General features: G+C 36.7%; 1 protein-coding gene across 3 annotated transcripts; it reads left to right on the forward strand.

The window, feature by feature from the left end:
* Positions 1–62: 62 nt before the first annotated feature.
* Positions 63–24,854, forward strand: LOC139725023 (histone deacetylase complex subunit SAP30L-like). Of its 3 annotated transcripts, none has more exons than XM_071636112.1 (5): positions 63–92; positions 21,485–21,742; positions 22,339–22,467; positions 22,879–22,977; positions 23,843–24,854. In XM_071636112.1, the coding sequence occupies exons 2-5, from the start codon at positions 21,512–21,514 to the stop codon at positions 23,957–23,959; spliced, it is 576 nt and encodes a 191-aa protein (XP_071492213.1). In that variant the 5' UTR covers positions 63–92; positions 21,485–21,511; the 3' UTR covers positions 23,960–24,854. The 3 variants fall into 3 exon arrangements, with proteins under 3 accessions (XP_071492213.1, XP_071492211.1, XP_071492212.1); XM_071636110.1 differs by lacking the exon at positions 63–92 and adding an exon at positions 10,353–10,791; XM_071636111.1 differs by lacking the exon at positions 63–92 and adding an exon at positions 10,353–10,791 and having other exon boundaries at positions 21,488–21,742.

Consider the following 24,854-nt stretch of genomic DNA (forward strand, 5'->3'; position numbering starts at 1 on the left):
GCGTGACTGACCTCTAACGTGTTTGTAGTACACGACGAACTATATATGAGTACAGTATACGACTGTATGCCAACTCGACAGCTATTATATTGGTAAGTGAATATGATTCTATGATTGGAAATTGGATTCGTTGAGTAAAGTTAATGAGATTTCGTATGAAGTGCTCCCCGATTACGGTCTGTGTTTATCTTTCGAGCGAGAAATCGCCTCGCGAACTAGACGTGCCTTGTCACAGTGACTATCTTGGACTCGGAGTCGGAGGCTGCAGCTGACAACGTGATTACTGTCTGTAGTCTATCCTTTGCTACACAAAAATAAAGATCGTAGTGAGTGGTTGTATACAACAACGCCCTGGCCCTGCAGCAGCCCGGCTAGAAAGCCTTATAATTTATGTAGTTGAAGCTCAATTGAAGTACTGCAGACAGTATCAATAATGGGATGAATAACGTCGTGCCCGAAAAATGTTTCTGCCTTGCTTAGTTATGATGATGTGTGAGGGTTTCCCCATGTGTGAGTAGTGTCATGATTTCATGTTGCCAGTTGGTCAAGTTGTAACCCCGTCGCGGGGCGCTGTAACACAGTAAGTATTTGTCCGTATGGGGTCGCTGCTGCAGTTAGTCAAGTTGTAACAATGCTAACTGTTTAGTGTTGACTGTTAGTAACTTATGTCAGTCTTGAGAAAGACAGACTCGTGTCGGAGTCTGACTGCGACTGGACCGGAGAATGATGGTGTCGGTGGTAAATGTGTCACTCAGTCTAACCATGGAGCTACAAATGAAATCTCCATATGTATTGTGAGTCCATGCTCTAGCTAAAGTCATGTACGATGTAGAATCTACATGTACATTGTATTGCTATTAAAATTGTGGGGAACACTTCGAATTGCATAGACACTGTGACTGGGTCTAGCACAAGCTAACCTGCATGTACTCGAGTGTAAACGTACTACCAGTTCATGAGTTGTAAGCAACGTGCAGCAGTCACCATACTTTTTTTTTTGGCTCGTATACTACATCAGTACATGTACACAGTCAGTAGGCCCTATGTCATGTTGTATGCTTTTTTCGCCGCACACTATACGACTCATGACCCTACTTACGAAAACTGTGGATCTGAAATAAATCACAATAGCCTCAGAATAAACCACTTGTTTATTGCAGATCCAAAGTCTGTCAGTCGTATAGACGTGAGTCGTATAGTGTTCGACGGGCTTTACTGTATTAAACAGCACAATACAGACCAGTATCATAAAAACATGTGATAGTGTATTGCACTTGTCCTAATGCCATAGGCATTTGAGCAACTTAAAAGTGTTCCTTCACTTTATATACTCATACAAAATTGGAAAGGTAAGTGATTTGATTTAGTTGCCCTGCCCTTATCATGTGGAGCAAGTGGCATGTACACCATACTAGGTTTGTGGCATCCTGTGGCTGTGTAGCCAAACTAGACGTCGTGCGGAGCCAAAACAGTGACTGGGCTGTGTTAGTGGCTGAGTAGCTGTGCAATGAGTATTGTGGTACATTGTATGTCACATGCATGTTGAGCTTCATAGAAAAATGTGATCTCAGCTGAAATCAGGAATGATATCGTGGTATTGTAATGTCAGCTACACAATGAGCTGAACTGATGATAACTTCCATTTAAGTCCGTGTTGTGATGGTGATCCTGCTTGACGTTAGTTTTGAACTTTGGAAATGCTACCCATTGTATAGCCCGACCAGACGCCATACAGTCCGCATGGTGAGGAGCGTGTTTTTACAGCAACTGGGCTGTGTATACATAGTTACCCATTGTATCATATAATATATGTTTTTAGTGTACCAGGGTTACCAAATACCAGAGTACAAATTCTTAGCAAGTGACAAATGTGCCACTTCTCTATTGGTAGCATGTTGTTATTTTGGAAATGAAAAGTAAAATTTGTCACTGTTGGTCTTCAACAATCCTAATTTAAAAGTTTGGCCAAGTACTATATACCTTGACAGACATGAAATGCCAACATCCTATTGGAAATTATAGAAATCTGTATTATATATTTTTCTATGTCAAAATTAGACCTGTGATAGAATTCAATTTAATCCAGAATTTCATTTCCCTGTACACCTATTGTTTAAGAGGAGCAGAGTACATTATTTTATCAAGCATATTATCAAGGAATGGTTTGCCTTGTAATTTGGAGAATGCACATTTGTGCTATGCTAATATACTTTGTATTTTGAAATCACATCAAATGTAACATGGTTTGTCCACCATGACCTTTAATAGCAAAGTCATTTGACATGATTTAAGTTAGTTACCCGTACTGTGAAATTAGAAACTTTTTACAGTTGCATCATATTATCTATTTTTACACTGGGTCGATTTCAGCAGAAATCACAAGTTTGCTTATAAATGTCTGGACAAGAGTATTTCCATACATATTTCAATATGAATCCCAGCCTCATGATAGATTAGGAGAGCAAAATTCTGGAAATTCTATAGCATGAAATAATTCAGGTTTACACTACATACAGCAGACACTTATCCCCCCCCCCCAAAAAAAAAAACAAAAAACAAAAAACAAAAAACAAAAAACAAAAAAAAACAAAAAAAAATGTTTTTACATAAGTACTGTAATAGTTCTCAGGTCCAGTCTTGAAGATCTGTAGTTTACTTGATGTTATGACTTTTCATACCTCATTGTAATGTGAGTACAGTGTATTCACTTCATCATACGTATGGTACATGAATGTATATTGCACAGTCATTTCAAACTGCAATTACACACTTTGATCAAGCTTGCTTGAAAAGAGTAAAAGCAAGCAAACAGAAGAGTGGACATTTTTGTGAACATTGGACCTAGAATAGGAAAGTTATGCTTGTAATTTTACACATTTTCATAAAAACAGTGGTGAGCAACCAATCAATGTGCAAATTAGATGAGTTGATGATGTAAAGTTTTCATTTAAGATTCTATAGCTCTGCACACACAGAGTTTGTATCTTCACTTGATTTCCTATTTTGAGATGAGAGTGGATGGGGAAACTAGTATCCTATGCATTGATTCTTTTTATTTCATTGCTGTAATCTAGCAATGATGAATTTTTTGGGGAAAGGGCTAAGGGTTGCAGTGTTTAAATTATCAACAAAAAACAAATTTACTGCATTTTTGTTCATTAACCAAAGGCAGTATTGTGAGGTCAGGTACAGATGTCTTGCAGCTACAATGTTTCACATAAATGTTATTGGGAAATTTGCCAATATTTATGGACAACATTTGAATCTGAAGAATGTCAAATTTTAAATGTCTGATTTTTCTCTGTGCATGGTGGTAAATTGCTGTACAAGCAATTTTTCCTTTTTTCCCTTTGCACATGTAGCTGTAGCTGTATATTGCAAGCTCACAACAATATTAACTTCATTTATTTACTTAAAGGTCAAACACTTTGTTCGAGGTTGTTTTTCCAAGCTTTCCCCCACTTACACATCTCAAGGTTTACATCAGTGGAGACAATATCCATAGGAAATAGGTTGTGACCTCACTGTGGTATTCTAAACAGGCTTTCTTTGATGTACAGTTGAAAAGTACAACATGTACATATGTGTCAATTGCTTGAATAATTTTGCTGTATTACTATGTATCATAATACTAATAGCAAAGTACAGCTGTATGTGACATGTTACCAAAATTAGAACTCTATCTTGTAACATTGCAGTACATGTATATCAAATGAGGGTGCTCTACCGATGAAACTTTTGTGAAAAAAAAAGAGCATTGTAAAAAGAAATTGAACTAAATTTTACTCTCATATTTTGAATGACACTCAGTGGTGCCTGAGCCGAGGCAAAAGTAGATTTGTTTCAAATGTATAACATCCGCACCCTGTTGTGCAGTGCAGGGCAGCATGTGATGGTGTTCAGGATGTATGCGTGTCTTAATCTTTTTATGTTTAAAGAAATACATGGTAATCATTGCATATTTATAAGAACTGCAGTGTTTGCATCTCAGTAGTCCGCAGGTTTTTGCTCATGACACACTTTTATGATGCCTCTTTACATTGGCAAATATTGAATTAAGAAATTGTAGTTTTAGGGGAGTTTTATGTTTGTTTGTTTGTTTGTTTGCTTGCTTGCTTGCCCTCAAAACCTCCAGAACAGTTTTTTTTTTTTTTTTTTTTTGGTAAGTAGTGTTTATGCCTTGTTCATTATGGTAGAGCATGCAGAAGCTCCAAGAATGTGCAGGGTGTAAATGAGATTACAACCATATGCCAGTTATACAATCATAAAGCCTGAATGCACCCAAAATAGGGATTTTTTGAATTTTTGATTTTTTTTTTTTTTTGTGCTGCTAATATGAATGTATATTCAACTTTCTCATTGATGTCTACTTTACTGTGTAGAGAGAATCATTGTTGAGAGATCATCTTGCTCAAGTACACAAATGTGTTTGTGCCAGCTCAGCTTGGACTTGAACCAGGGGCCCATTTTTTTATTATTGAAAGTGTAGTGAGCAATCCATTAATCTAGACCACAGCACCTTGGCAGTCAAACAGCTGTTTTATAGCGTGATGACTTGAAGAAGTTAAAGACGCTTACCCTATTGCATTTTCAAGCTGTTCACTGTGGTATCACCATCATTGAAGAACAAACAAAAGAAATAAAATGTACCAAAGTTGTTGCACATGTACACGTATAATGTGCTGGCAGCTGTTAAGTTAAGACATTTAAATTTTTATTTTGAATTAAGATCTTTAATGCACAGTGCTGGTACATGTGCAGTGTATGCGCTCTGTAGGCTGAAAGCTATTCTCAAGAGTATCACAAATTTAAAATGCTGTTTATGGTGTTCATAATTGTGTTGCGAACAGGAGTGAAGGAGTTAACTGGCAGTCTCAGTCACTGCATTTACAGGCAAGAGGGTCAAGGATGGATTGGACATTACTCAGTAACAGAGCTGCAGAGAGGGAATATTTATCAGTGAACTAGACCTTGAAGGAGACTGAATAGATACAGATTGTATGTGTGTATTCTATACCAATTATCAAAGTATCTATGTGAATCTTCTTAATTGACAAGAATCAGTAATTGAACCACAGTACGGGTTGTAATCCGCATTTGTCGCTTTGTAGAAAAACTGTCTGCCATTTGTCTCAATAAACTGATGAAATTGTTATATTCTTTTGTCTTTTTGTCATCATTTGTAATAAAACTTTTCTTGTAACCACCATCATGATCCCAGTTTTTGTTCACAGACTTTCTGAAATTCTGATCAAAGGCTTTCTCAAATATCCTTGTAATTACATTTCTTTACATTTTTTTCATTAGTCCCTCCAATTACTTTCATGGGTGCCAGTCCTTGATCATGACTTCTGTATACACTTTCACAATTGCACAATTGCACTTTTCATCATTCTTCATCATTACATTTTCCATATCTTCTGGTGGACACTTTCATAACAATTACTTTCATTATAATTGTCTTGTCTTGACTACTCTCGTAAATATGAGTTGTTGTCAATGTTATTGTAAACTGCCACACCTCATGTCAACAACAAAAATACACTGATTAATTGGACAGTGAACATTTCTTTCACCTGTTGAGGACAAGTCCCGGGTATGCTCGGGCAGATGTCTATGGGAAATGCGTGTTGTAGCAAAATCAGTCTGTCCTCGACGGGTAAATATCAGCAAGCAGCTAATAAGAAAGTTCAAGAACTTTAGATTATTCAAATTAGCTGCTGAAACATCACATGTACAGATTAAATGAGGCAGTGATGTCCCTTGGCCTTGCGAGTCTTCCATGGTCTGTCACCAAATATTTCACTAAAATGAAGTTAAGTAAAATACCCTGTGTTCCTTTTCATTCATGGGAATGAAAGATTTCTGCAATTATTGCAATTTCATGCAAGGATTGTTCAGAAGCAGGATGACATGAGGGGAAAAAAGTATATTATGAAATTTAATCCCAAGAAGATGATCAGGGGCATTTCATCTTTCCTGTCCTTTCTAAGATTATGCTCTGAGCGATGGAGGATGAGAAAGGGAGTAGTGAGGAAACACACGTATATTAGAAAAATTGCAAATTATATTAGAGAAGTAGGAAATCATACCAGCTTTCATTGGCACATTTACTAGTACAACATATCTGACAGATTTCACCTAGTACATTTTGAGAGGAGAAAAGAAAAATAATGATAAGGCAGGCAAAAGATATAGATCGTTGAAAATCCAACAGGTATAAGGGGAAAATGCCATTTGACAGTGATTTGCATGTCAAAGAGTTTAACACATTTGCTTGTGAACATAATGTAAGTTATACAATAGCTTAACTTTAATTCAAGAAAAAGCAGGCAAAAGATGAACAGAAAAAAGAGCAAGTTTATTGAAGCCATGCAAAAATCTGATCTGAAAATAAGTTATAAGATGTCAAAATTTCACTTCTTGTCATGGAACAGTCAAGTACAGGTACATCTATAACATACATAAATTATATGAAATTATTGTTGATTGTTTGTGGGTTTTTTTTCCTCATAGCTCTTCCATGGCTTTCTACTTAAAGGACAAGTTCACCTTCATAAACATAAGGATTGAGAGAATGTAGCAATATTAGTAGAACACATTATTGAAAGTTTGAAGAAAATCAGACAATCCGTTCAAGAGTTATGAATTTTTGAAGTTTTTGTGTAGTACCCGCTGGATGAGAAGACTACTGCAGTGTATGAATAACTTAGATGTCACATGCGTACAACAATATAAGGAAAATATAAAGAGAATTTCACAAAATTCCATTGTCTGAAAAAAGTACAAATTCCCCTGACTCGTTACCGATAAATGTTATGGGTAATATTACTCCCCCTGCCTTTAGAAAGAGGCAAGTCAATTGCTCTTTTATTATGCGAAAAAAGTGAAAATATGTTGAATTTTCTTTTATATTTTCTTTATACTGTTGTACGCATATGACTCACAAGCTGTAGTAGTCTCCTCATCCAGCGGTTCCAACACAAAAATGTAAAAAAATTCATAACTTTTGCATCGATTGTCCAATTTTCCTCAAACTTTCACTGATGTGTTCTACTAATATTGTTGCATTTTCTCAATCCTTATGTTTATGAAGGTGAACTTGTCCTTTAATGTAAAAACAGCAAATACAGCCACTTAGAAAGGGAAAATCCATACACTTTAGAGTGAACTGAAGCAAATACATCAACAAAAGTTTCATCCAAGTGAGACATTTATCAGAAGAGTTCAAGTCAGAGAATTTTCAGTATACAGCTAATGTGTAGTTCTGCATATTATTTTCACAAAATTGCCGTACCACTGTATTGGTTGGTCAATGATAGTTCAGTTAAAATGATGTTCAAAGCTGATAACTAGCTGTTGCTAAGAATTAAAGTCATGGAATTTTCAGCGTACAGTTTAAGGGATAGTACAGTATTGGTGGAGATGAGAATTGGGCTTTTAACTTTTTGCGAGATACCAAGAAGATACTTATGATATAGTACAGGGCATACCATTGTAAGAGGAATTCAAAGTTTATTTGATGAAAATCAGGTTTGGAATGACTGAAACATCCAAAAACAAAGTAAAACAAAGCGATCGTAATAAAGTGTGGGTCCCACACTTTATTAGAATCACTCTTTTTTGGATATCAGCCATTTCAAAACCAATTTTCATCAAATAAATGTTGAATTCCTCATAGAATTACATGCTCTTTCATATTTCATAAGAGGTTTCTCATTATCTTACCAAAAAATGTTAGAAACCTGAAATTAGGTCTCAACCAAAACTATACGATCTTTTTAGTATGTAATTCTACATAATTATTATTTTCACAAAATTGCCTCATTGGTTGGTCAATGATAGTTCTGTAAAAATGATGTTCTATGCTCATTATTTGCTATTGCAACCCAATTACCCTCAGAATGAGTGCTAGAAGTTACTCTCCTATAATCATTACAAATCATGATTCATTTCATTGAAATAAAGGAATCTTGGTGAAGATGTGCCTGCAGGTCGGTAGGAGAATTGTGCAACAATGGCAACACCATTTTGTCTATAGATGTGACTGACCAAACGCACTTGTACATATGAAAATAGTTTACACATTTCTTATAAAAATGTCCTAATAGTAATGACATTTGTTTGGGGTTTTTTTAAGTAGCTTGAACACAGCATAGGGCTTTTACTTGACAATATTTCCAGCACTGCTTATGCAGTATACTCCCTATTCATTTGCACATACATGCAAGTTATGTGTGAGCTGATCACCAGAACACTCAGCTAAAGAATTTATAGAAATTCTATGACATTGGTGATCAGCTTTCATTCAAATCATTCCTAACACTAACCCTGGTTTGCGACTTTTAAGTACATTGTCAGTATAGCATCTTGAGATGATGGTCACTGAGAGGGTTAATAGGAGTGAGCCCACTGAAATTGTCCCCCTAAACTGTGATGATGATGATAATCTCTTCATCTTAAATTTAATATCTGAAAATTGGATCATGATCACTGCAGCTTTTGAAGCATGTCAAACTGCTGCCGTAATTGTTTTTCTTTTAATGTCTATACTTAATGAACCTTTCAATTATTTTATATTATATTCTATAATCTTATAAGGCATTTTTGAACATAAAGTGTAATTTCCACTTCAGGTGTACAGTATAAGTGTCTTAGATCTTTTGATGTTATATAACACTCTTATCTTACCTTATATTTCGTATTGTAATATTCTGTGGGCAACGTCAAAGAGTTTGACAGATAATATCCTTTTGTTGCAAAAGAAAGCTGTTCGCATATGTACAGGGTCTAGTTTCCTAGAACATGCAGACCCATTGTTCTTGAAATTAAAATGTTTAAAAGTACCGTTGGTAGATGATATACATTTCCTACAGACTGCCCTCTTCATGTTTCGTTCTAAGCAAGACCTATTACCTGTCTCTATTTCGCCAATGTTTCAACTTAACAGTGCAGCTCACTCGTATCCCACGAGACAAGCATCAGATATACATTTAGTGAATCCCGGTACTGCACTAGCCTATAAATCAGTCAGACATAGCGGTCCTGATGTCTGGAATGCGCTACCTCAGCATGTTCGTAATTTACAAAAAATAGTTACTTTCAAAAGGTCGATCAAACATATTCTATTATCAGCTTCACGCTGAACTCCTGGATACTATTAACTATTAAACTTGCTGTGATCATATATTTCCCCTGAAATCAACATTTGAATGGGATTTATGAGAAATTTAATCAATTTAATCAGTATAATTTGCTTATAATGACTTGACACTTTAAACTTTTTCTTGCTCTCTCTTGTCAATGTCCGACAGGACAAATAGGCACCACACATGCATTTCTTCTTTCCCCCTCATGTTCCCATGCTCTCTTTGTAAATACCCCCCCCCCCAACTCCTATCAAGTATCATTTAAACTATTTGCAAGAATATTATAGATTGTGTGCGCGGGGGTTGCAACGATTTTCAAGCTTTAAGCTTATGTTGCAATTCCTTTGCGTGTTCGTTACCTTAAATAATGTAGCTCTCTTAGTGGAGTTGTATACTATCCTGTAACTGCTTCTTATCAATGTATACTTATTGTATATATTCTGTCTTGGCTATATGAGATGTACTTGTATACATTTGTATGCATTCCTATTTTGTGAACACGCATGAAATCTTGAATAAATAAATAAATAAATAAATAAATCTATACAATGAACATCTTCTTGGTCAGAAACAATTACTTAAGCACTTTCAAGATAGATTAGAAGTGCTGAAAACTGAAAGCAAACAGCTTTTTAGATTGCAACTTGCCACTCATTTTATGTGATGCTTTCAATAACTTTGTTTTCATTTCACTGAAATTTTGCCCTTTCGTCTTCATCTGCTACTAGCCATGATGTGACGTCATGAATGTGACTGAGCATAATGTGATCGACCGCAGAGTCCCGTATTTCCCACACCCTCACCGATTGATGTGATGGTAGAGTGTACGTGTGGAGATATGACTGCGCCATGGGCAGGCGACTTCCACGGACCGCCAATGCGACATACACAAAGCGATACTGAATATCGAATCGGAGTGCTCAGTCGTCCGGCTGGGGCGTATGTACGTACGTCATAGGTGGGGATTGCTGTCAGTTCTGCGGCGTTCTGTGCTGCGTTTTACTGGGTAGGCATTGTATGCTGCCGTTGTGTAGCCTTTGTACGTGAAGTACGAGCGGGCTGCAATCGGGGCAAGCGAGTGACGTGAATGCTGGTTGTGTTCACTGGTTGTAGTGTGTGTGTGTGCGACATTTACGCGTGGTCTCCATGTTGGGTTCAGCATGGGAGTCTGTGGGTGACGCTTTCTCAATAGATTTTCCCCGTTTTTGGAATCATGCCGCAAACCTGTGTTGTTGGAGGTTGTACCAGGAATACTTGTTCACATCGCAATGTGACTTTCCTTCGATTTCCTTCAGACCATGGTTCGCGACGAGCGTGGATAAGATTCGTTCAGACAACGAGATCGGACTTCAAAATAACCAAGTGGTCTCGCATATGTTCCGCTCACTTCACGGAGAACAGCGTGGACACGTCCGTAAGCATGCAGCATCAATTCGGATTTCAATCTCGCTTCCGCCTCAAAGTCGGGGCTGTGCCTTCTGTGAAAGCACCAACAAATCCCAGCTACAAATACGACATGTCGAACTCTGTATCGGTTAAACCTGAATCTAGTTCTGAGTCAATGTGGACAAGCAGAACAAGCAAGAAGAAGAGCAAGCACGAGAAGAAAAAACTGAGCCAAAAGAAGGATTTGGGAACAAAGGTAAGTAGACTCGATCGGACACTGGCTCGGGTCTCGGCTCGAGCCTCGTTAGTCGCAGCCGCTAGTTCTGCGTGCAAGTAAAATTGTGAAGACACTGTCCGTACTGTCGCAATGAATCCGACTTCAGGGCGTCGATATACCGGTACACCCTGTAGACCGTTTTCCTGTCTGTAAGAGAAAATATGACGGCGATACACTAACACTCAAACGTGTAATTTTCTGAATTTGTCGTCACTCGTAGAGTACCGGTACATGTCTTTCGTGTGTCTGTAAGGAACATTCTTGGTATGTTTGGGAGTCGCAGCGCGGCCGGGTAGATACAATTTTTTCTGGATGTGAACTGAGCTGAGGCTGCTGAGGACAGAGCTGCTGAGCACTTCACATTTGTACACTTTCAGGCGCGGTGCGGCGCAGTATGCAAGGAGCACGTTTGTGTTGCAATAGGCATTTTTGTCTTCAGAGTCAAAAGTAGCAAATGAATGGAAACTCCCCCAAAATTACACAAATCTAAAAAGTGATCAATTTTGGTTGGATTTAAATTCCTGTTTAAGTACAATGTAGATCTGCTTACGTTACACTGTCAAAATGTTCAGTGATTTAGCTTTTTTTGTTTATAGATCTAAATTTGAGTTGCTAAATTCAATTGTACTATTTGTAGAACTAGAAGTGTAAACTGTAGTAAGTGGTTTGTTCAGTTAGAATCCAGTCTCTGTACGACTGTAGGTATCTACATTTGTATATTGACTGTGTAACATTTGTATGAATTCTCCTTATAGCATAAATAACATTTCATTGCTAGCGGTTGGGCCAGTATAACTGGCCGTATGTTCATGCAAATGAATGAGGTGATCTTGATGGATGTTTCCACACCCATGTCATGTGTATTACACATGTTAAACATTCAGAGATCAAGGAGGTTCACACTTTCAGGTGTTCATTTGTGCAGTTCTGGTAATTGATGCAGAGTTACCATGCATCGGGCATGGGCACAGCATGCTGTATATTTCCATTTAATTTTTGCCTTTTCATCATGAGGGCAAGTCCAAGATAAGGTCCCCTCAAAAGGCAAAATTTCATCTTTGCTCAATATTGACATATTTGGTATCATTTTGAAGCTTATGAGTTGAAGTTTTGATTTCCATGGAGGAAAAAATGATATTATGTAAATTTATGCAAATTTCAAGGGCTTCATTAGCATAAATGTAAAACACAGCGTTACGTATGGGACATTTATAAAAATTCATATTTATTCAAAGGAAAGCAAATTATATTTGATTGATATGTGGACATAAGAAATTCATCAAATAGTTTAACTTGGTATGAAAATTTAGGGATTATGCAAATGATTATGCAAATTAGCTCGTGTCCTATCATGAGATGTCCCATACGTAACAAAATGAGGTCATTTTTTTAGGTTTTTTCTGAAATTGCTAAGGTTATTTGAATGCCCTTTTGGAAAGTTCTAATTTATTGTTCAGATAAATTAAATACCATAGAAAAAAGAAAAAACAGTAAAAGAAATATTCTTTATTAGGCATTGAAATAATGTTACGTATGGGACAAATGCGTTACGTATGGGACATCCTCATTTGAATGCATGTAGCTAGCTGGGAAGGTCTCTCAGTACACAAATGGTCAATCATCCTGGAGAAAGCATCCCAACTTTGGAGCTACTTTTTGAGTTATAGACACTTGCAACAATACATGTACTTGACTGAACAATTTTCAGAAAGGAAGAGGGGAAGATGGCAAAATACACAATGAAAATCAGCATTAAAGGGATGGTATAGTTTTTGTAGAAATGGTGATTCAGTTTCCAACATTTTATGAGATGACTGGAAACCAATAATATGAATTACTAAAGAGCATACAATTCTAAGACTAGAGGAATTCAAAGTTAATTTGATGGAGATCCAATTTGAAACGGTTGTGATATATAAAAAAAATAAAGTAAAATTATTATTTTTTTTTTATTGCAAGTGATACACAAATTGTCCTCATTCAGTTTTCAATAGTAGCCACAACAAAATTCATGGGTATACATACTGAGGTGTGACTCAAATCAATGACCTGACTGCTAGACAGACATCATACATCTACTCGATTACTGGAATTCCACGCAGCAGGTATTGCTTATCTATTAAAATTAATATTTCTTGTGTCAAGTTGTTTTTTATTGAAACTAAATGGCAAGCTGCTCTTCATCAATGGAAGTAAACACTTTTGAAACTATTCAATTTTTTAGTAGTAACTATCCTGATGAAAATAGGGCATACATACTCAGGTTGGTCATAAAAAAAAAATATAGAATATGATTGAATATGATTATGATGGTAAATGTTTGGGGGACGTTGTTCCCTTGACAATCTGGATCAGTATTTGAGTAATTTCAACTGATTCCACCTCAATAATTATGCAAAAATTTGTTTATGGGTATTTTGCAAAATTATTTTGCAAAATACCCATACACATGGTTCTTCACACACTAAACGAATGGGGGACAAAGGGCATGCATACTCAGGTTGGTCATAAAAATATAAAAATATGATTGAATATGACTATGATGATGAATATCTGGGGAATATTGTTTCCTTGACAATCTGGATCAGTATTTGAGTAGTTTCAACTGATTTCACTTCCATAATTATGCAATATACCCATAAACATGGTTCTCCACACACTAAATGAATGGGGGACAAAGTGTCCCATACGTAACACGTCATGTCTGTCTTTGATTAGAACCTGTAATTAGAGCTTTTTGCCTAATGACATGAAACTTACCTGTGATAATCTTGAGTGTTGTGACTTTCATCACAGTGAGTTACAAGTTGTAGAATGAAATACTTTCAGAGAGTTTTGAGGTTGAAAAAAATGTTCAAAAAAACAAAATTTTTCTGGTCCCATACGTAACGGCACATATTTTCTCTTCTAGAATATAATTGTCAAGGTCATTTTTCTCAATTTTTTACATGATTATACTTCTCCTAGATATCAATCACCATGGTAAAGTTCAATATGATCAAAGGCCATTAACACTATTTTTCAGGTCATAAAAGTCTCTGAATGTCCCATACGTAACGCGCGTGTTATCTTGGACTTGCCCATGACTAAACCTTTGTCACTTATCAATAAAAATTCATTTTCAGAGCTTACAACTACATTTTGTAGGTCTACATTTCTTTTACCAACATGTAACAGTTATTGAGAAAATCTACAAAACTGGTACCGTTAGTTAAAAACAGAGATAGTAATTATCACTCTGTTTTTCGTGTACAACCAAATAGAGCTCGCACTGTGCATAGGCACAGCCTTGTCGACATGTCTTTTACGAAAATGAAAAAGTGCTGCCCCCGTTTGAGTTTTTACAGTCCAGTAGGTGTACATTATAATTCTATGCAGTAGGGAAAATTGTGGATATGGAACGTGTACAAGTGGAGCTACATTTAAGTACAGGATTTACAGTTTATCTATGCTATGTAAGTTATAGAACACCATTTATAGTTGTAAACATGTCAGATTAAGAATTGTTCCATTTTTCACACTCATTCATTGTAGATTTTAATATCTGCATTTTTATGCCTCCGCCACGAAGTGGTGCCGGAAGCATTATGTTTTCGGGTTGTCCGTACGTACGTGTCCGTACGTCCGTCCGCATTCGTTTACGCGATAACTTGAGTAATATTGACTGGAATTTTACCAAACTTGGTCCAAGTATAAAGTATGATGGGGCAATTAGTTGATTAGATTTTGGCTGAAATCGGCCGAAGGTCAAAGGTCAAGGTCAAATCATGAAATTGTATCTGTTTACGCGATAACTCAAGACTGGATCAAGCAAATTTCACCAAACTTTGTCTGAGGATGATGTATGATGGGACAATTATTTGATTAGTTTTTGAGTGAAATTGGACAGAGGTCAAAGGTCAAAGATCAAGGTCAAATCCTAAAATTTGACTGTTTACGTGATTACTCAAAACTGGATGAAGCAGCTTTCACCAAATTTGGTCCAAGGATGATGTATGATAGGGCAATTAGTTGTATTGATTTTAGTGACATTGGCAAGAGGTCAAAGGTCAAGGTCAAATGCTGTAAATATTGCTATTTCCCCATATCCATGCAATGTCCGAAGGTATTTTTTTTTAAACTTAGTGTAGGCATGTACTACTGCGTAAAGATTCTCCAGAGAGAGTTTCATGTCATAAGGTCAAAGTTCAAAAGGTCAAAGGTTAGGTGAGAATGTTACAATTTCACTTTCTTGCAAATGGTTCAATGTATATCTTCATGGAACTTGGTACATATCTGTACACATGTACTGACTGGCAGGGATTATCTAGGAATGTAGGGGTCATGGGTCATTAGTCAGGGGTCAAAGGTCAAGGTCAGCTCCTCAAAATTTTACTATTTCCCTCATTAACTAGTATATGCAATGCTTGCATTATCATTTTTAAAACTTGATATATACATGTATTACCTATTGTAGAGTCTCTCAAAGGTCAAAGGTCATGGGTCAAAGGCCAGGTTTAAATGCAAAAAAAAAAATATATTTTATACTGTAATTACACTCTTTCTTCATACCTTGAAAATTACTCAACGTATAAACTTACAAAAGGGTCGGTCAGAAGTCAAGTAAAAATCCTCACTTCCCCAAATGCGTGTACCTGCACTCTTAGACAATTATAGCAAACCTAGTTCAAGGAATGTGAACATTCAAGATATTTCTGACAAACATGACATTTCAATATTTTGTCAGTCATCACACATTGTGAAGACATTGTACCATACACCTATTGGGAGAATCATGCATTATGGCGGAGGCATCAGTCGCCATAGCGACATTTCTAGTTATTATTATTGTTTTTTTTTTTAGGTACATGTAAAGTTGCGTCTACAGAAAACAGAGTCTGTTGTGCACAGCTCTGTGATCACTTACAATTGCTTAAAAGTAATATTAACACTCATTCATTTGTGTTCCAGTAACTAGTGAAGTTTTATCTCTTCACTCACAAAATCATACAGTAGAGGGGATCCCTGTGGAATTGCCTCCCCCCTCATATAAAAAACAAAACAAAACAACCCCCCCCCCCCAAAAAAAAAAAAAAAAAAAAAAAAAAAAAAGAGCATGCTCTTCAGAATTCCTGTGGGTTTTGGATGAAGAATTAAATTGGTCATACTTGGCATTTCCTTTCCATTTGTCTTAATAGTTGTTGTCTAAAATGCGTGTGAGGCCCATGTAAATCCCGTATGAAACAGCTTCATTTTTTACATGTCGCCTTTTTGCAAGTGAACAGTTGGGGAATACAGTACATGCAGCAGTTGGCTAGTCCCCTTTCATACAGGAACATGTACTTCATGTCAGTTTTCTGTGGTTTTCCTTAACAAGGAAGCCTAATACACTAAATGTATTGCATACAATGTCATAGTCAACAGTATGCTCAATGAATTAGTCATATTGAATAGTGTATCTGACTGACCAAGGGATGGTATTTTTGTTTTACACTCTATAATGTAGGCCTTAATTAAGAAGTAACAGCGGGATATAAATACAAATGTATTTTACATTTTTTGCCATGTTACTTGCATATTTTTTTAAACCAAAATTTACTTAATTTTGTGTCTGTTTTGCATTCTTTCTACTTCCTGAGCAAAGTATATATCAGATTTCATATCTATTCCCCAAATCATGTGCTATAGTTTTAGACTTTCATGCAAATGCATAATAATTAGGATAAAATTAGTACATTTTGTGCATGCAACTTTGTGCACAGGCAGTATGTGCATATGATGCATACAATGTACCAAGTAAGTACACTGTACAACATGTATGTCAATAACAAGTTAAGGGAATGTGTACTATTTTCATGAACTAACTCTATAGGAGGTACAACTTTGTAAGTCTTATGCTGTTTCATTGTGCTATGAAGTGAGAATAAGTGGAATTCTCCCAATATTTTCTTTATAAATGTTGTTGTGCCATTTGCGACACCAAGTACAAAGTGTAGTTGCATTGTTGTAGTCTTCCCAACCAGCCACATTTGCACACACAACTTAACCAAACCTGTAAAAAAGAAAAATACAGCTCTTGAACTGCTTGTCTATATTTCCTCAAATGGCATCATGATCAATGTGTTTCACTGAATTTTTTTTGCACTGACTGAATCCACATCTACATATTTGTATGTTTGGTGAAATTCCCCAATATTTGGCAATTTGTGGAAGTTTTCTGTATTTTGTGAATTCAACCTATGGGTCAAAAAATTATGCATCCTTGAATAGACTATCTACATTATATTGCCCCTCAATATTATGCATTTGTGTGTACTGTAGGGAGGGGAGAAATCAGACATGTGATTTTATCATTGCTGTACATGTATTTCATGCTTGTACTATAAAAGTGGTTTCTTTCGCGTGTATACTTTCGCAATTTCCATCGGTGCCTACTTTTTCATGTGTGTTTAAATTCGCGGTCGGCAAAATCTGTGATTTCACAGTCGGCAAAAACTGTTTTATTTTGCACATGAAAACCCAAACTATAATCCAATTATTCTTTTATTTATTAAATAGAAATTAAAATTAAATGCAGGCTTACCTGAAATCCCGTCTCTCGAGTACTTTATACAGTGTAACATGACATTGCGTGGTATCGCTGTGTGTGTGTTGACCATCAATACACTCGATGCGCGGAATCTGCGTGTGTGCATGTGCGTAATAGCGTTGTAACAAGCGGCGAGTTCAAAACATTTCCTTGCGTGGTTAATTTCACGCGACTTTTCAAAACATTTTGGCGTGATGTTAAATTCGCGGTTCGACCTCAAAGCGCAAAAATAAAACCACCACGAAAGAAACCACTTTTACAGTATTAGGATCATCTCCAACAAACCCTCATATGCTTTGATAATATCAGCATTCCATTATTCATGACTTTTGGTGGTAGCATTTGTCCAATGAACATTGCTTGAATTTTCTGTGCTCTCAAACTTTCAGGGTTCTACGTGTATACACAGCATTTGCCCAATTGCCTGGGGCAAGTGAAAATCAAAGTTGGCAAGTGTTTTGGAACAATAAGAAAAATGCTTGCCCAACTTGGGCAAGCAAAGAGTTTTGAAGCCACCTTTATTTCACTTATTCACCCCTACAAACCCACAATGTCAACCATACAGAGGCCCCAAAATAATGACAGATGTTAAGTAATGCAGCACATTTTACACTGCAATTTCATTACAGCAACTTTCCAACACTTACTTGAAAAAGCCCCAATGCTGTGTAACGCCAGCACAGGATCAAACCAAGTTGTTACTCCAATGTGTTTAGACATGCGAATCAATGTGTGCTGTTTATGCAAATGATTGTGTTTTATTAAGCCCTTGACTTACAATGTGCATGTACATGTGATTTTCTACATCATTTTCTAATATTTGGACTTTATGTTCAGGGAAGTGTTCTGCAACAATTTGATAATCTGCTTTTCCGACCGTAAAGTGTTCTGCAACAATTTGATAATCTGCTTGTCCGACCGGGCAAGTGGTAGAAGAAAAAGTTACAAATGTATGTAGCACCCTGACTTTAACTAGATATTTTCATTCCCAAGAAATTACTCTCATCTTAGTAAAATTCACAAAAATAAAAATACCACAAAATGTGTAATGCATTCTATTACTACTGTGAAAGTGGCAAGAGCACTAGATGAGACTGTGAAGTGTATTCCTACCCCGCCAGGAAACACGCTAGAATGTTCCCCTGGACACCCTGAGCAAGCATTTTCCTTTACCAGTCATGCTGAAAAGGCAAATGTCAACCTGAATTTGCCTTAGCAACAAACCCTACATTTTGTACTTGATCTTAGTGAAGCAGAGGAAAAAGCATTTGGCGTGAAAACAAATACAGGAAATGGCTCTCATGGCCTTTTGGATTATGTATTTTCTCTCTGTAAGAATGTCGATATTTTACATTCTACTCTTGAAACATTTGAAATTGCAAAAGGCTCTTCCATGAGTTCCACCCACTCTGCTTGTACTGTATGAAAGTGAATGACTGAATTCATTTTGTACACAAGGAGATGAGTTGGCTTCTTCCTGCCTTTTGAATAGGAATGTTGTAGAGTGGAGTTACAGTAGATGTAAATTGTACATAAGCTGAGATATGGCATTTCCAGATGAGAAAATATATACAGTGAGCAAGGAGGAAAATGTAGATGCTCACAATAAGTAATGTCAAAAAAGGAAACATGAAATGTTTAAGTAGACATTGGTCACAATCATGAAGTTAAGAGTCTTTAGTGACAGTTTGAATGTCAGGAGTGCATAGATCATCAAAATGAAATCAGTGAATATAATCAAAGTAGACATCTTATTTCCACAACTGTGGTTTCATCTGCAGACGCTGTGTATCCCTTGGTGTTTTCGGCATGAATGTTCTTAATTTCACAATTTCATACCCAACTCTGCTCTGAGGTCGACATGGGAATAGCATTTCACATGGTGTTCAAGACAAAGACTTACAAAGTCACTTTCTATTTTTCCCCCAACATTACAGAAAATGTATTTTCAGTCTTTTGAACACAAAATCTAGGAGTAAAAGCTCTATTATACTGTACAGTAAGTGGCCCAGTAATCACGTGACCTAAGATTGGAGTCTGTTACATATGTCAAAGCAGTCACATTTCCTTCTTTTTTCTGTTTCCGGTCAGGATATACCCATATTTTCTTTACTAGTTCTGTTCTTTAAAGGACAAGTTCACCTTGATATATACATGTACATGTGGATTTAGTGAATACAGTAAATTTGTTAGAACATATTAGTAACAGTTTGATGAAAATCGGACAATCCTTTCTAAAGTTAAGTTTTTGGAAGTTTCGTTGCTACCATTGCTGAATGAGAAGACTACTACACTTTATGATGTCACATGTGCAGAACAGTACAAAGAAAGTATAGAGAGAATTCCACAAAAATTTATTTCTTTAATTTTTTTTTTTTTTTAATACATATTCCCTCAACTAGTTAATGACATACTTTGTATGTTAAGGATGATATTATCCCCTCTGCCTTTTGAAAGAGGCAAGTCAAGTGCTCTTTTAATTTGCAAGAAAAGTGAAAATAATATGTTGATTTTTCTTTATATTTTCTTTATACCGTTCTATGAATGTGACATCACAAAAAAACTGTCTCCATATCCAGCGATGGCAGCACTGAAACTTCAAAAATTCATAACTTTTGAGCAGATTGTCTGATTTTCCTCAACCTTCCACTGTTACTGATGTTCTACATGTAGATACTAATATTGCTGCATTCACTTGTAATCCACACATACAATGTATATGAAGGTGAACTTGTCCTTCAGTTCTACTGTGCAGAAATTAATCCTTTTGGGATGAATCATAGCGTTGGGACAAGTTTTCATTCTTGGCTCTCTGCCAAGCTAATTGTCATATAAGTATTGCATTAAATGATCAGAGATAAATTTTGAATGTGGTTGAAGGCTCTAGTATGCATAAAATGCAAGCTTGTAATACTAGAATTAAATAAGGTAATATATCTGGGTTCATGTACATGTAATCTTTAGGAAAATGTTTGTTTTGGGTGGGTCTTTTTGTTTAATTTTGTTTTCCTTACATAATATTGATTAAGTACAAAAATTGTAATCCTATTAATCTATACCCCGGTACATATTTTTTGTGTTTTTTTTTACGATGGTGTTAGTAAGATGTGAGAGAGAGAGTTAGTGTACCGTGAGAGAGAGAATTAGAGTACACATATGTTTTGCAAACGTGTACTGGTAACAATACACATGGGATGTTGTGAGGGAGCACAAAGTGATAGTGAAACAGTTTAGTGCTGATGGGTACAAAATGGTTTTTAATTCATTGAATGTGACATTTAATAGTGTACAACTGAACTATATATTAGCATTTTTATAAACTGTGCTGTATAAAAATGTTGAGCATCTGCATGTCATTACACTGTACGAAGAACTACAACAGTTAGCACAATATTTGTACATGTACAGTACATACAGTGAACAATGTATACATGTACAGCTGTATGTCAACCAGAATGATTATGGGTGTGCAGTAGCTATTCTGTTTAATTTTGTCACTCTTGGCTTTACAGTCACTAACCAGAATAAAATAACTGTAAAATTATCTGCATTTGATGAAGTAGATTACTGTGTGGCATTATGTTCCAGCAATTGCTGTAGACATGTGATATGTGTTTGTATTTCAGAAAGCTAGCAAATGCAGGTCATGAAACATTTTATCGTTGATACAGAGATTAACTAATGAAGCCCAATCATGTGTTTGTTATATAGTCACCCCCCCCCCTTTCTTGCTCTTGCTCTCTCTTTAATCTGCCATTGGGGTGATGCAGTGACATTACAATGTATAATACAATGACAAGCAATGTCATTGATCAAATCTAGGCAGATGTTCGTACATAAATTATAATCTGATTAGTCGTCATTGAACCTGTGTCCTTCTCCCTGTATGTGATGTCTTGAAATGGTTTTGACTACGAGTGGAAATTTCACAGCAAGTATTCTCGTTTGGATTTCTCTTGTTGTCAAGCCTAAAAGGATTCTTGGTCAAATTCAGTATGGTTATATGCTGTCAACATGAATAGTTCTCTTATGACTTCATGAGATAATAGTCCTGTTTTCTTTCTCTTCCTCTCTTTATTTCTCCTCTTTCTCCCAATGATACAGAAGAGGAGTAGAACATCTGCCTTGGCGATGAAGAACAACAGCCTAAATTCCTCGACGTCGAAGCTGTCGTCGTCGCAGCGCAAGATGAACGGCTTCAGCACCACAGAAGACGACAGTCGGGACTCTGGTCATGGTCAGATCTGTTGCCTGGTGGACGATGGCCAGCGCTGCTCCCGGCCGGCGGGCAACGCCTGCTACAGCAAGCGCATCGCCAAGACAGTGCAGCAACGAAAACTGAAGCTTACCATTGATCACAGCGTGAGTGCTGAATTGTGGAATACTTTTCCATATACATGTGAGAGTAATGAGAAGTGGTGTGAGACTTGTGTTTCGTAGTAAACTACTGTACTGAACCCTGTGGTGATCATTCAACTGTAGATGTTTTAGTAACAAAATAATTGATAGATATAAGTTGTAAGTGATATACTGATACTTCTTGTGGTAGGGGAAGGGGAACAAGTCAAATATACCTTGCACGCACATGCAGTGTTGCTACATGATAAGAACACCTTCAATGTTTTGCCTATTTATTGCACTCATTTTTGATTATCAGTTTTGATATCCTGGACAAAAGTAGGACATGCACACACACACACACCCTAGCACAAGAAAGGAGGGGGGGGGGGAATAGCCAGGATATTAGAACTCGATATGTGATCTAATCATATCATTTTTTGGCACAAAGATTATGATTCAATTATTTCATACCGCTTATTTTTATGTCATTGTTGATTCATGAGAGTGATCCATGTCCTTGTCCATATCATTATGGAATCCCAAGTAGACAATCGCACTATCTACAATACATGCTTGTGTATATAGATATAAGAGTTTGGTATTATCGTCATGCATAGGTTCGACACATCTACATCTGCGACTACCACAAGTCGATAATTCAGAGTGTGCGGAGCACTAAGAAAAAGAAGCGAGGGAGTGACGAAGACGGTGGGATATCTCCAGACCACGACATGGATGTGCCCGAGGTAGGCTTGCAGACTCTTGGGTATCTCCTCCATAGAATGTTAAGATGTTCACCTAGTTCCTCTAAAATTCCTCGCTGTTATTCTGCTCAGAATCAAGTGAGTTGGGAAACTAAATGCCTGATTTCAAATGAAGAAGTGAAGTTTGGCAAGCAGAGGCTGATGACGCACTCGACATGATCCGTGGATCATAGAATTTCAAGAGTTCAAATTTATATTTGCCGATAGCAATGTAGTGTCTCATATCCTGAAAAATTCTCCTGACTGAGCTCTCATGTATGGGAAAAAAGAAATATTATTCAAATGCTAGTAAAATAGTTGGCAGATTGTATTAGTTTGATTGAAATAATAATATGAGAATTCAAGCCACATTTGACAAAAATAATTATTACTACTGCTGTTTGTCTCTCTAAGGTCGATCTCTTCCACCTGCAAGTCAACACCCTGCGGAGATATAAGCGTCACTTTAAGATCCAGACCAAACCAGGATTGAACAAGGCCCAGCTTGCTGATGTAAGTTTCTTTCCTTGTACATGATTGTCTTGCATGGCCTTTGGTGATTCCCTAGGTCATTCAGCTATCACAGTGCATGAGTGGAAGTCATAAGGTTTCAGATGAGAATCTTGACTTTCAGTCTTTACCTTGCTTCATTTTACTTCGCTCCTTGAAATTTGTTTTTGCATACCTGCATTTGCATGAGATTATCCATACAAATTTCACCTGGAATACAATTGAGAAGCACTTCTTAACTTTTTTTCCCCCATCTATAATGGAGGTGGGTGTGCAAAGACTGAAGGGCTTTCCATCTGTTCATCATAAATGTTTGTTTTTCATGCAAGACTGTCTTTTGACAAATGAATATCTCACCATTACTCCAGTTGTGCTCGAACTACGAACAGAAATGCACTGTGATTTCTTCAAGTTACTGGTATGTTGCTGTCCGAGGTCTTTTTTCTATTAAAGGTCAAAGATAATTCCAGGTCACATGACAAGGTTGTCCTGTAGAACTCTTTTGTGACCAATAACTTTGCAGCCATTGCTAGAATTGTTGCCAAACTTAATAAGTCATAGATGCACAGGGGGAATATTTATGATAGGGTGCTGTTCATGGTCTCATGCAAAGGTCAAGTGGTGGAAATGCTGAGAGCACTTTTGATTGGAATTCAGATGAACTAGCAATGATTTAAGAAAATAAAATTTTTATTTACTGTATTATTGTAATTGATGCCTCCGTTCCCTTGGGGGCCATAGCCATTGCTATCAATATTGATCATTACTGTTAAAAAAACAAAAACACAAAAACAAAACAAAACAGAATAAGAAGATACACAAGGACTGGGTAGTTACAAGATTGTCTCTTTTTCTTTATCATCTCCAGATGGTAGCGCGACACTTTCGGACTATTCCCGTCAGAGAAAAGGACGCCCTCACATACTTCATCTACATGGTGAAGAACAACAAGAGTCGCTTTGACCAGAAGCACGATCACAGCTAAGGCTGGATTCTCCCTGTCCACGGGTGGCGCGATCGCAATGCAAAAATTCTTTCTTAATAACTCGTTCTCCAGGATGACTTTTGCCAACATTGTTTGTTATGGACATGGATGCGGAGAGACTGAAGCCATAGAAATTTTGTGGCAAGGGCCAACGACCAGAAACACTCGTCACAATGGTGGTGATCTTATTTTGCTGCTAGTTTTGAGGGAGAACGGACTTTTACCCTGAAAACTGGATTGTGCTGAAAAGAAATGGCAGGAACATTTGATGCCGATATGGACCATTGACAATTGACAATTGACAATTGCCTTCAGCATACTTGTAATACTGTTAAACCAGAAACATTTAAGGCATGAAACTTTTGCGAATTAGAGTCGACAGCCTTTTTAAACGGCATGATGAAACTTTCACAAATAACCTCTGGCATTCAATGCATTGAGTAGACAAACACTTCAGCGTGCATTTTACTTCTGTGAACCTTGGCTCCTTGCAATATGCATGAAAGTTTTATGCACAGGAAAATTTCTGGTTTTACAGTAAATTAAAGAGTAGAGTTTGTGAATTTATGCAGACTGAAGGGACCGGGAATGCCAAATATCTTCAGTTCATTGTAAACAATGTAAAGAAAAATTACGTAATGAATGAGATTCCGACATTTTTCATTGGTAGAGTGAAAATAGCTGTAACAATAAACGTATTGTCGTGTGGATATAGGCAGTTCTGGTTTGTAGTGTGTTAACACTATTACATTTTATTTCGATCAAAAGTGAAGAAGCGAGAAGGATCTTGCCGTTAGATTCGTAGCACATTTGAAATGGAATCATATTAGGGTGAAATACAAATGGGATAACTTTTGACAACATTTCAGAGAGATATGATGTCTTCTGTTATATT

The sequence above is a fragment of the Diadema antillarum genome, unplaced genomic scaffold (assembly GCF_040938485.1).
Source record: "Diadema antillarum isolate AM-2024a unplaced genomic scaffold, OU_Dant_1.0 seq00000009_RagTag, whole genome shotgun sequence".
NCBI classification, from domain to species: Eukaryota; Metazoa; Echinodermata; class Echinoidea; order Diadematoida; family Diadematidae; genus Diadema; species Diadema antillarum.

Bases quoted from the DNA above. Each gene is read 5' to 3' on its own strand.
- LOC139725023 (XM_071636110.1), top strand. From the start codon at position 10,363: ATGCCGCAAACCTGTGTTGTTGGAGGTTGTACCAGGAATACTTGTTCA. The intron at 10,792-21,484 runs GTAAGTAGACTC...CCAATGATACAG, and splicing joins AGAAGGATTTGGGAACAAAG to AAGAGGAGTAGAACATCTGC. The intron at 21,743-22,338 runs GTGAGTGCTGAA...CGTCATGCATAG, and splicing joins AGCTTACCATTGATCACAGC to GTTCGACACATCTACATCTG.